The 12,523-nt window shown below is 35.8% G+C and overlaps 1 protein-coding gene across 1 annotated transcript in view; it reads right to left on the bottom strand.

Annotated features, from left to right (window-relative positions):
- The window catches only part of EEA1 (early endosome antigen 1), a 125,308-nt gene that overhangs the window by 61,941 nt on the left and 50,844 nt on the right, over positions 1–12,523 (bottom strand). The window contains 6 exon segments of the mRNA XM_021091260.1: positions 1,919–2,074; positions 2,954–3,075; positions 3,725–3,838; positions 4,731–4,770; positions 7,096–7,161; positions 7,256–7,310. Of these exon segments, the coding sequence (XP_020946919.1) occupies positions 1,919–2,074; positions 2,954–3,075; positions 3,725–3,838; positions 4,731–4,770; positions 7,096–7,161; positions 7,256–7,310 (553 nt within the window).

The raw sequence follows: 12,523 nt of genomic DNA, 5'->3' as shown, positions 1-12,523 counted from the left end.
CTTAAATAAAATATTATTCAGATATATTTTCCCATATATATTTTTCTCAAAATGCATGTAAATATATGAAATTCTTCTTGTCATTCAAACTCTACTTGTATAACAAGAACATGTATAACTCCATAATTCTCAGTTGGAAAAGGTCAGAGAAGAGTGCACATTAAAATAGATATAAAATAGATATATTCTAAAAGTGCCATTACTATGATTTGATGTGAGCCTCTCTATGACTTTTGTTTTGAAATTTCAAATACTAGCAAAGAATCTTTCTAATCAAGAGAAGATTTTTTTTAATTTGAGAAATATTACTAAGGAGGCAGATTTAATCAAAAGTAATTTTTTATAATGATTTTAATTTTTTCCATTATAGCTGGCTTACAGAGTTAAACGTAATTAACTTACTGAAGCACAGTAAACACTAGATTCACCTAGGTTCAAGTATTTCTACTCTAGCATTATTTGAATAGAATTTTTCCTTATGAGAATTCTTTGATTCAGGCTTTCCTTAATTAACGTATGAGGAGCTTTTCACTGGCTTTGATAAATTCGTGAACTCCCTGAAATTATTCGAAAAATTGTGGGATTACATGTTATTAGGCTACAGAGATCACTTTTGGGCAATCTGCACCTAAAGTTCATGAGCTTTAAAGTCTGAAGTGATACGCACCATAAAGCTTCACACGCCTATGCATGTTATACCCATCAACCTTCACCATTCCCACGATGATACGATATAGGAGGAAGTAAAATAAAAGATGGCATGGGTTATCTATAATATTTGTACTCCACAGCTCAGTACTACGTTGCTAATTATGAACTGAGTGGCCTGTAGACTATCAGCTGAAAAACTCTGAGAGAGAGACGCAAACTGAAATGTCACTCTACCTTAACTTTTTAAAATGAAAACATGGAAGACGAGGTCCACATCACATCAAATGAGGGCGCTTAAGAACTAAACACAGTAATAGTTACAACAAAATGTCTGCTGGGAGTTCCCACTGTGGCTCAGCCGAAATGAATCTTGACGAGTAACCCGAGGATGCAGGTTCAATCCCTGGCCTAGCTCAGTGGGTCAAGGATCCAGCATTGCTGCTAGCTATGGTGTAAGTCACAGACATGGCTTGGATCTGACACTGCTGTGGCTGGGGTATAGGCCAGTGGCTACAGCTCCAATTCGACCCCTAGCCTGGAACCTTCCATAAGCTGTGGGTATGGCCCTTAAAAAACAAAACAAAACAAAAAAACAGATAACAAAATGCCTCCTATGATACAACAGAAAGAACAAAAGATAGCATTTTTAAGCAAGTGTGTTTACTACATATCCTAGAGCTTAGCATATGCTGACATAATTACGTAAGGGATGTATAGGCCAAAGTTATGTGAGAAATAGTAGAAAAAACTGAAAATGTTTATCCTGGAAGAGAAAAAACTCAGAGTAATTATGAAGGAATCCAGTCTTAAAGACTTCTTTCAACCACATAATTCAACAGCTGATAAATGAAAAACAAGTCTATTGAAAACAGTCTTTCTTAAATGTCTCTACACAACACTGGTAATACAAAAGAAGAAAATGAAATCATACTTTCCTTATCCCTACTAAAACGAGATAAACCCACTTACTACATATTGACTAGCTTGGAGCAAATTTAACTTTTAAATATCATTTCTCCACACTATACATCATTTATTAAATAGAACAATAGTCTTTTATACAAACATTCTAGGTCTATATTCATAAAGCAAAGATGAAAAATACTATCAGACCATACTGACTATGTAGAACTACTACTCAGACCAAATGAAAGAAATGCAGATACTGTTTGATAGGTCACTCAGAAAAATCTCAAATCCTGGCTTCACGCAACAGTGCACACTCAACAAGTTGTCAATCTCAGGTAGGTGCACTGAGCTTCATTACCTCTGAGTTAACATATTCTGCTTGTAACTTTTTGCACTCATCTTTGAGTTTTTCAGATTCTCTCTCACGTTCCAAGGTCATGTTGTCCATTAGAGTTTGCACTTGGACCAGTTCTTTCTTGAGCACAGCAACATCTTCTATACCAGGTCTCTGAAGCTGTGAAAAAAACATTTTAGCTAAAAATTACAGTGAAACTAAATAACACACACTTTAAAAATGGTTTTACTAAAAAGAAATCAAAATAATACAATCTTTAACACCAATTACTAAACATCCAACGCGGATGCCTTCCCCCAACAACCCTCTACTTTCCCTGCTCTACTTCATATTTGACAGGACCACTCAAAGGGCAAAACAGCAAATCCCCAGCCATCCTCCGTGCTTTACCTTCTTTCCTCTCCTTCACAAATACAACCACTGGTAACAACAATTACTTGAGAAATGCTAAATTCCTTCATTTTCTATCCTAGGAAACTGGTAATGACACGAAGGGGGAGCAGATAAGCATAATTAGGTTGAATACAGTTGATTCATTTATTTGTATATTTATTGAGTGCTACATAAAGGACAGAAAAGAGGAAGGACAGAGCCAAAGTTTTTAAGCCTGGAGAGAGTACTGACAATATATGATGCCAATGACAGAAATACAGTTACAAAAAGAATATGACTTGATGTACTTGCTGAATTGGAAATGTAAGCTAAAAAAAAAATATATCAGAAGTATCCTAAAAGTAGGTAGATTTATAAAACTAAAGTTCAAGGGATGGCAAGATCAAAGCTACACACATGGAAAAATCAAAAAAGACAGATGATACTAAGATAGAAACAAAAACATTAATTTATAAAGTATGCATCATAAAATTCCATTTTCATTTTAAAAATCATACACAATATATATACATATAGGTTGTAAACTAAAGGGAGTCTTTTGTTTTCTTCATTTTACTCAAACTATACTTTTAAAAATGTTTCATCAGCGTATTTCATTTTTCAATTTCAAGTAAGGTACATTCTAATAAATGGTTTCTAAATTACCAGTTCAGTCTTTAGATCTTGAATTATAGTTGCTTCTTTGTTTAATTCTTCTGTTAGATGTGTCACTTTTTGTTCAGCAGCTTCTCGAAGACTCTTTTCTTCATCATACTTTGACTTTATGTCTAAGTAAGGACAGTTATAGAAAAATCAGTTTCATTACATTAACTCTAAGGAAGAATAGTTTTATAAATTCACATATATTCCAGTGCATATCTATATACTGCTAATTCAAATTCACATTCCTTAGATAACCATAAATATATACAATAAAATTAGACTTCTGATTACATCAAATGATAAACTTAAAATGATCACGTCTTTGTCAAAATAAATTCCACAAAACGCTAAGTACTAATTAGCATTTTAATGTATACTTAATCACATACAATATTTTATCTAAAAGCATGTAGTTGAAAAAATTCCACGTAATCGCTAGCATAATCAAATGTCAAATTTATACTATATTAACTTCTTCAAAATGTTACTTGCTAATCTTCAAGCATTCCTCAAAAGAAAATTCATCTTGTCTAAATTTCAAGAATTTTACAGAGAAAATCAGTCCTTTGAAGGGAGGAGGTGGGAGAATTAAAAAAAAAAAAAAAAAACTCATATAGCAACTCTGTTATCATTAAATTCTACTAATCACCACCATAGGCTATAACAAATGCTTTCCACACTAAAATGCAATGTTCATTTCTTGGATATACAATGGCAAAAAGGTAATGAGATTGATTTACTGGTTAAAAAAAAAAAAATTCTGATTTAATTTACCTGCAATTTCAGTGGCAAGTTGGGCTGCTTTCTGTTCAAATAAGTCTTTCATTTGCTTAATATTAAAATTTTCTGTTTGGGCTTCTTCTAATTGCTGTTCCAAAGACTGTAGTTCTACAAAAAAAGACATAATAGTTATTCACATACAAACTTACTATAGTCACTGTAGGAGTTAAAGACAATCAACATGAGCCTACTATCCAATTATAAGCAGAGTATCTTCACGTTTTAAGAATGAGGCAGAGATGATTTATTTAAGGCACAAGTTATGATTTACAAACATATAAAGCAAATGAAAAGAATATTTAGCAATCATACAAAAATAATTTACAAATATTTGTTTAAAGATTATTTTGATTTCACATTTCAATTATTTTCCTACATCTCTCAACTGACAAAAATATATATTCTGCTCCTCTGATAAAACGTGTCATAATACAAAATGAAATGTTTTAAGAACAATAAAGGTCTTAAATTAGAAATGTTTTAAGAACAATAAAGATCATAAATAAAATAATCAATTAAAAGATGCAGTAAACTCTTAATATTTCATTCTCATAAAGAAAAGAAATTTCAGAGCGACATTAAATAAAATAGCTAATCTCAAAATATAATTTTGATTTTTCATTAAACATTCTGCCAGTTACAGTACACTACAGAGAACAGTTCCATAATTTTTTTACTTCAAGAGAAAAAAGTGCATCACTATTCAATATAGATTTAAATTTTCACTAACAACCATATCAGGGTAATATTCTAGAAGGTAATTTATGACTTCAGACTATAATGAACTAAGAAAGCACTAAAATTTCATTAATTAATTAAATTATGAAATTTACAGGTAACAGGCTAGCCTAGAATATGACTGTTATTTTCACTGTTTTAAAGTCATCAAGTATAACCACAAAACAAAATTCATGTAGAAAGCATCAGTGAAAAAGAGAGTAAAAAGGGCTATGAGAAAGAAAAATAAAAATGAAAAAATAGCAACTTTAAGTAAAGTTACCTGCTGATGAATCAGCCACTACTCCATCAGGTTTCAACTCCTCAATGAAAACAAGACATAAACAAATGCATTAAAAGAAAAAGACAATACTATTACAATTATCAATGTTAAAAAAAGATCTGAAAGCCACATTCTGTCTGGTAAGGAGCAAGGTTTTGATAAAAATCAAATCTTGCCCTGCTCATGTTCTTCCAACTCTCTTAAGGTACCACTAGGCAGTCTCGCATAATGATCTAACTGTAGCTCAGTAATTTTAATAATTGTTTTATGTTAACACATATTAAATTGCAACATATAGCATCTTAAATTCTATCAGTTAATAAATAACATAAATTATTAAACTTATAAGTAGAGATTCTAAAGCAAATACTCAAGTTAGCAGGCAAGAGTCAATCCTATAATGGTTGAAAATTTACAGAAGCTAAAAACAAAAATTTTAACTCACGATTATAAACTGTCATTAAAAGAAGCAGAAGTAAAGAATAGGTTTAATTTAACACATGCATTAGCAATAAAATAATATACCACTAGACATATTTCCATATGCTAAGGAATTACACATATCTGAAAGAGTTTAATAAGGCATCTCATAGCATACCTCACTTTTTATCTTCTTACACACTGGATTTAGACATATTCATTATTAATCATCATCAATATTTAAAATTATTTTCCTCAAGGTAAATTTCTTATCAAGGCAATTGCACTTTGGGAATGTATTTAATTTATTATAAATATAAAAGTCATCTCAAAAGGAGGAAACAATTCTGTGTTTTCAGGTACAGATAATATAGCCCATGTTTGTTTGTTAATGGCATCTATGTTAAGCATGAGTACCAGAACTGTAACTATTTTAGGTTACTAAAAACCCCTTGAAAGCATTCTCAATTATAGAAGCTGAGTAGTAATAAGACTGATATTTGTAACCCATTTGCTTGTTTTTCTTTTCTAATTCAAATGACAAATTTTTTTTAATGGCCGCACCCAGGGCACAGGGAAGCTCCCGGGCCAGGAATAAAATCCAAGTTGCAGCTGCAACAATACTGAACACTTAACCCACAGTGCCGGGCCAGGGATCCCCTCAACCCACACTGCTGGGTCAGGGAGCAAACCTGTACCTTTGCAGCAACCTGAGCCACCACTGTTGGATTCTTAACGCTCTGTGCCACAACACGAACCCCCCAAAGGGCAAATTTTGATGAAAAGACAAAAAAGCAAAAAGACTAACTGGGAGTCACAATGTGCTAAATTACTTCATAGAAGTATTAGCGCTATTGTTAAACGGTATTCATTTTAGTCTTATAAATGAAACTATATATGTATTTGGTAAAATTCATTTTTCTATGATTCTTTATGTAATTTTAGTATAAAAGTCAAAATAATTTTAGTATAAAAATTATAATTGTTTAAGACACTTATTTAGAAAATACATTAAAGTACAAAGAACATTATATATATATTATATAAAGAATCTAAGATATCAAATGAAATCACTCAAAATAACCACTTTTGATACCACCGTGATTTTCATATTCTTTTCCTTATATGCAGTTGTATGTAAAGTTGTATCGTGCACATGCATCTGCGTGTGTGTACAAAAACAGATAACTATTTTACCCTGTTCTTCAAATTCTAACATCATTAATATAATAGTTTCCCCATGTTTTTAAACAATTTCCACTAAGATAAACTATAAGAAGTTAATAATAGATAGTTCTTTCCCTAATAATAGACATTTTAGAGATTTCCAATTTGTCACCAACACGAATGCTCTGAAGAGTTTTGCCACTGTTTGAACCTGTATTTTTCAATCACACAGGTATACTGTCAGAAAATAATAATAATACAGCCTGGTATAAAAAAATAATCCATAGGTAACTGATTCTTTTTTTTCTTTCTTCTTTTTAGGACCATACCTGTGGCATATGGAAGTACCCAGGCTAAGGATCAAATGGGAGCTGCAGCTGCCGGCCTATGCCACAGCCACAGCAACACAGAATCTGAGCCACATCTGCAACTACACCACAGCTCAGGGCAACGCTGGGTCCTTAATCCACTGAGCGAGGACAGAGATTGAACCTGCATCTTCATGGATTCATTTCTGTAGAGCCACAATGGGAATTCCTAAGTAACTGATTGTTAATGGAGCACTTTAAAGAGCTACATAAGAGCTTCCCTTATACTGGTTACACTGGTTTGCGTTTATTAAAATTATTAAAAATACACATGTAAGCTATTAAACATGAGAAACAAATTAGGAAATTTTTCATATCAATCCACTCTATTACAAGAAAGTATTACACTTAATTTTTAACAATGAAAATAAACAACAAATAACACACTTCAAGTATTTAAAAGCAATTACTTGCTGCTGCAGTCCTTGAAATTTTTCTAATTCTTTCTTTAATTCTTCTGAGTACCATTTTTCTTCCTAAAGAAAGAACAAGCCTTAATTAGCAAATGTTAAGGGATTTTTTTAATCTGAAATGCTGAAAATAAACAAGTATAATCATTCTTATTCTTACCTTAAGTGAAGCCTGTAGGTCTTGGACCTCTTGTCTGAGTAGTGTTATGTCATCTCTAAACATAAATTGAGGAAAAAAATGAATTAAGTTAATGTTCTTTAACAAGTCATGGGTAGTGACTGTACATATTTAATATTCTATTTTTCTCTATTCTTAAAAAATTATTGTAGATTTATGTATATGAGCTCCTTAGGAAAATAATTTTATTCCTAAAGCATACTGTTTATAAATGGAAGAATATTTTATCACGGAAATGATAAAACTGACTGCCAAGTGCCTGAGTCAAAAGCAAAATGTCTCCCACTAATTTACCAGCAATAAGCATCAGTGGCTTCCTATTGCAGTTAGTGTAAAATCTAAATTCATTAACAAGGACTATAAAATCTGCAAAATCTAGTCTCTGCTTCACCACTCTCACGCTCATTCACTTAGCTTTAGCAACACGGCTTCTTTGACTCTGAAAGGCTCTTTCCTGTCAAAACCTCACATTCCGTTCCCCTCATCTAAGGGTCAGTCTGACAAAGAATGGCTAGCAGACCACTCAAGGCCCTAAAGCAGGAGAGAGATTGCATGGGAAAACACCATTTGGGATTATTCTTCTGGAGATGGGAACACGCGTTCCCCTGCTGGATTGTAAACAGCAGAAAAAGGGACTCGTCTTGCTCCATGCCACTCCAATCGCTGCCAGGGTAGAAGATACAATACCTGGAATGAGCCGACTGGGAATACTCAAGTGAGCCAGTTCTAGTATAAAGGGACTAGAACAGGACCAGTTCTAATGATGCAGAAGACCAAGTCCATACAAGCGCAAGTATATAGGAAAGGATAAAAATTAATGGGCCATACTGGTGGGAGAATTATTCTCCAGGGTAGGGGTGGAGGTAGAAAGGAAAGGGAGAGTCAGGAAAGGGAGGAAGAGAGTAAAGGGAGAGTTAGAGTTAATAGTAGAAAAGGAAACGGATATATATATAAATAATTCACTTTTTTATACACCTGAAACTAACACAATATGTAAGTCACTACACTTCAATAAAAAAAATGTTTAACACTTTTTTTTTTTTTTGGCCATGCCCAGACATGTGAAAATTCCCAGAACAGGAGTTGAACCTGTGCCATAGCAGCCCTGAGCCACTGCAGGGATAATGCTGGATCCTTAACCCCCTGAGCCACAAGGGAATTCCACTCCAATAAAATTCTTTTAAAAAATAGTAGGAAAGGAAGGAAACTGCCAAGAAAGAAAAATATAATAGATGGAGAAATGAGTCCTCTTCCTCTTGTAGCCAATTATACGCAAAGAATTAATTCATTATTCAATATAAATAGTTGTCCATGCCAGACTCTCAACTTGTTCAGTTTAATGGGGGAAATGAACATGTAAACAAGTAAGACAATGGACCATTAGTTCTATGCTAACGATAAAAACAGAGGCATAAAGATAGTGATCACTTCTACCTAGAAGCACTTCATGTCGGAGATAAACTCTGAGCTGACATCTTTAACCTTTAAATACAAAGCAAAACTAGCTAACAGATTCCTGCTAATTTTGTTGACTCTTAAAATGCCTACTTATGACAGTTTTCATTTCTCTGGGTTTTTTTTGGGGGTAGGGGTCCCCATCTCTCCCTCTCTCCCATGTGGCCCTATGAACTTATCTGATTTGTAGAAACCAAAGGTCCGATGGAGAAAACTTAGTCTTTATATGTGTATAGAAAAGTTTGGGTAGGTTTTAAGTTTTCCCTTCTCTTTATTAATCTTCCAACTGTGTGTATAAGGTAAAATGGTAAAGAGAGGAATTAAGAACAATATACTTGAATGACTCGTATTAAACTGAATGAAACTGGAAGGAAGACAGGGGAAGATAATTTCAATTCAACTTCTGATTGGGTGGTTCACTTACTCCAATTAATCTTTTTAAAAGTGCCACTGAACACTTTTAAAAAGTGAAAGTAATGTGCCTAGCAGGGAAAGACTTTTGAAATGTGTAACCTACCGAAACAATCCAGGATATTTACCAAGACAGTGAGGAAATATCTATCAAAATTTTAAAGAGAAACTTTATGCAAAAATTCCATTTCCAGAAATTTATCTTCCAGATATATTCAAACATGAGCAAATGATACGTCCACAAAAACATGTGTAATGACAAAACTCTAGAAATAGCCTAAATGCTTGTCAGTAGGAAATGATAAAATTCCATGCAGTCATTAAAAAGAATAAAATAGCTTTATCTGCAACAACATAAAACAATCCATAAGGTACACAGAGGGGAGTTTTCTTGTGGCACAATGGATTAAGGGTCCAGCATTGTCTCTGCAGCAGCTTGCTGCTGTGGCTTGGATTTGATCCCCAGCCTGGGAACTTTTACAGGCCAAGGGCACCACCAAAAAAAAAAAAGCAAGAAAGAAAAGATACACAGAGAAACAAAGGATGTAGGACAAGGCAGAACTGCTCTTTTATGTAATTACATATATTTATATATTTCTTTATTGTCCCCAATGTAAGCCTATGTGTGTATGTACATATGCACAGACTCTCTCTGGAAATACACATAAGAAACATGAAAAATAAGAGGCTGGAGGAAGAGGTGGCAAGGAGTCAATTTATACCATACAACTTTTTTTTGGTTTTGGGGGGTTTTTTAGGGCTGTACCTGTGGCATAGGAAGTTTCCTGGCTAGGGGCTGAATGAGAGCTACAGCTGCTGGCCTACACCACAGTCACAGCAATGCGGGATCCGAGCCGCATCTGCAACCTACGCCATAGCTCATGGCAATGCCGAATCCTTAACTCACTGAGTGAGGCCAGGGATCGAACCCACATCCTCATGTTGTGCTGAGCCACAACAGGAATGTCCCATCATACAATTTTTTAAACCATTTGAATTTTTTTTTTTTGTTTTTTTTTGTTTTTTGTCTTTTTTTTTTTTTTTTTTATTTTTTCTTCTCCGCATATGATTCCACTATCGAATCGACTGTACCCCCTCCCAACCACAACGCATCCGACCCGTCTCACCCACCACCCCCCCACGAACCCACACCACACCGAACCCCCCATTCTATCACAACCACCCCACAACCCCCATTGAATTCATACTCCGTATATGCTATCCATACATACGATTTAAAAATCTGGACCCCAAAGAACGAATGCAATGAGTTTCAAATATGTGATTGATGTTGACGGGAATTCATGTTTAAACTGTTAAACTGAGAGCTTTAAAACAAAAAGGACCCATGACCCATTTAAATTATGTAAGCTTTTGATGTAGAAGACCTATCTTGCCCACGGCCATGTTACCCAGTATGTTACAGAGGGCAGATGTAACTGTCAGAAACTGGAGAGGTACAGGAAGATGGGAAGAACACATACAGTAACAAATAAACCTGGAAAGGGACAGTGACTATTCCATAAACAACGAAAACTAGTGAAAGTTAATATTTAGAGTAACAGCAAAGTTCCATTTTAAGAATAATACAGAGGAGGAGCTCCCGTTGTGGTGCAGTGGAAACAAATCTGACTAGGAACCATGAGGTTTCGGGTTTGATCCCCGGCCTCAATCAGTGGGTTAAGGATCCGGCGTTGCCATGAGCTGTGGTGTAGGTCACAGAAGCAGCTCAGATCTGGCATTGCTGTGGCTGTGGTGTAGGCCGGCAGCTGTAGCTCCAATTCGACCCCCAGCCTGGGAACCTCCATGTGCCTCTGGTACGACCCTAAAAAGCAAAAAAAAAAAAGAATACAGAGGAAGCATTATGGAGAGTAGAGAGTATAAGACTGAAGGCACAGAGTTAACTATAAATACTGAAAAATATTTTTGAGTGAAAGATGATGAAGTCTAAAATAAGTAGGGAAGATGAAAAAAGTTATTAAGAGCTGTTAAGGATATAGAACTAACTAAACATTGTGACATCAGATTGGGGAAGCAGGGCAAATGTGTAAAAATGAACATATCCAATTTTCCGGCTTTAGTAACTGGGCAGAAAGGTAATTTTGCCATTAACAAGAAAAAAGTAACAAGCAATAAGGAGCAGGTTTAGAAGGCAGTATAATGAAGCTTGGTTTCAAAATGGCAACAGAGAGATGTTCTTTTGGAACATGGAAAAGAAGATACCATAGGCAACATGGGAGATAAATCTAGATTGGCTACACAGTTTAGGAGGAAGTCATGGATATGGATACTACCCAGGTAGATTACGTAGAGGAAGAGGCGCACATTATACAGACCCAAAAAGAATTACCACAATAGTATGCTGTCTCGAACGAGTAGAAGGAAAGAGAGCAGAAGAACCAAATTTTCCAGATTGTCATAAATAGTCCCCAAAGATAGCTGCCGTCAAGTTCTTCCCTTTCCATCAACAAAAGCCACTCATCCACTAAAAGACAGAGTTTACTTCTTGGCCTCTTCAATCTGAGCTTGCCCTCAGATTCCTGAGCAGTCCCGTGGCTATTTTGTCCAACACAATATGGCAGGGCAGAAGTGACACTCTGACGCTTCTGAATCCAGGCCTTAAAAAGACTGGCAGCTTGCAGAATTCTCGTTGTGGCTTCGTGGAATTGAACCCAACTAAGTATCCATGAGGATGCGGGTTTAATCCATGGCCCTGCTCAGTGAGTTAAGGATATGGCATTGCCGCGAGCTGTGGTGTTAAGTTGCAGATACAGCTCAGACCTGGCATTGGTGTGGCTGTGATGTAGGCCGGCACCTGCAGCTCCAATTAGACCCTTAGCCCGGGAACTTCCATGTGCCGCACATGAGGCCCTAAAAATTGAAAAGAAAACAGGACTGGCAGCTTGTGCTTCTTTCCTCTGGAAATGCTCTTCATTAGAACCCTACTGCTGGTATCTAAGTCCAAGCGACTGCATAGAAAGACACACAGGGGAGTTCCCGTCGTGGCGCAGTGGTTAACGAATCCGACTAGGAACCATAAGGTTGCGGGTTCAATCCCTGGCCTTGCTCAGTGGGTTAACGATCCGATGTCGCCGTGAGCTGTGGTGTAGGTTGCAGACGTGGCTCAGATCCCACGTTGCTGTGGCTCTGGCATAGGCCGGTGGCTACAGCTCCAATTCAACCCCTAGCCTGGGAACCTCCATATGCCGCAGGAGCGGCCCAAGAAATAGCAAAAAGACAAAAAAAAAAAAAAAAAAAAAAAGAAAGACACACAGGAAGGAGAACTGAGCCCCCTGACACCCAGCCAGCATCCACTGTCATCTCCCAGCCATAAATGTAAGGTCATTTTGGACCTTCTGGCCTTCCCTGCACCCAAGTCTACGT

The sequence above is a fragment of the Sus scrofa genome, chromosome 5, assembly GCF_000003025.6.
Source record: "Sus scrofa isolate TJ Tabasco breed Duroc chromosome 5, Sscrofa11.1, whole genome shotgun sequence".
In the NCBI taxonomy this organism is placed as follows: domain Eukaryota; kingdom Metazoa; phylum Chordata; class Mammalia; order Artiodactyla; family Suidae; genus Sus; species Sus scrofa.
This window is presented reverse-complemented; position numbering and strand designations above follow the sequence as displayed.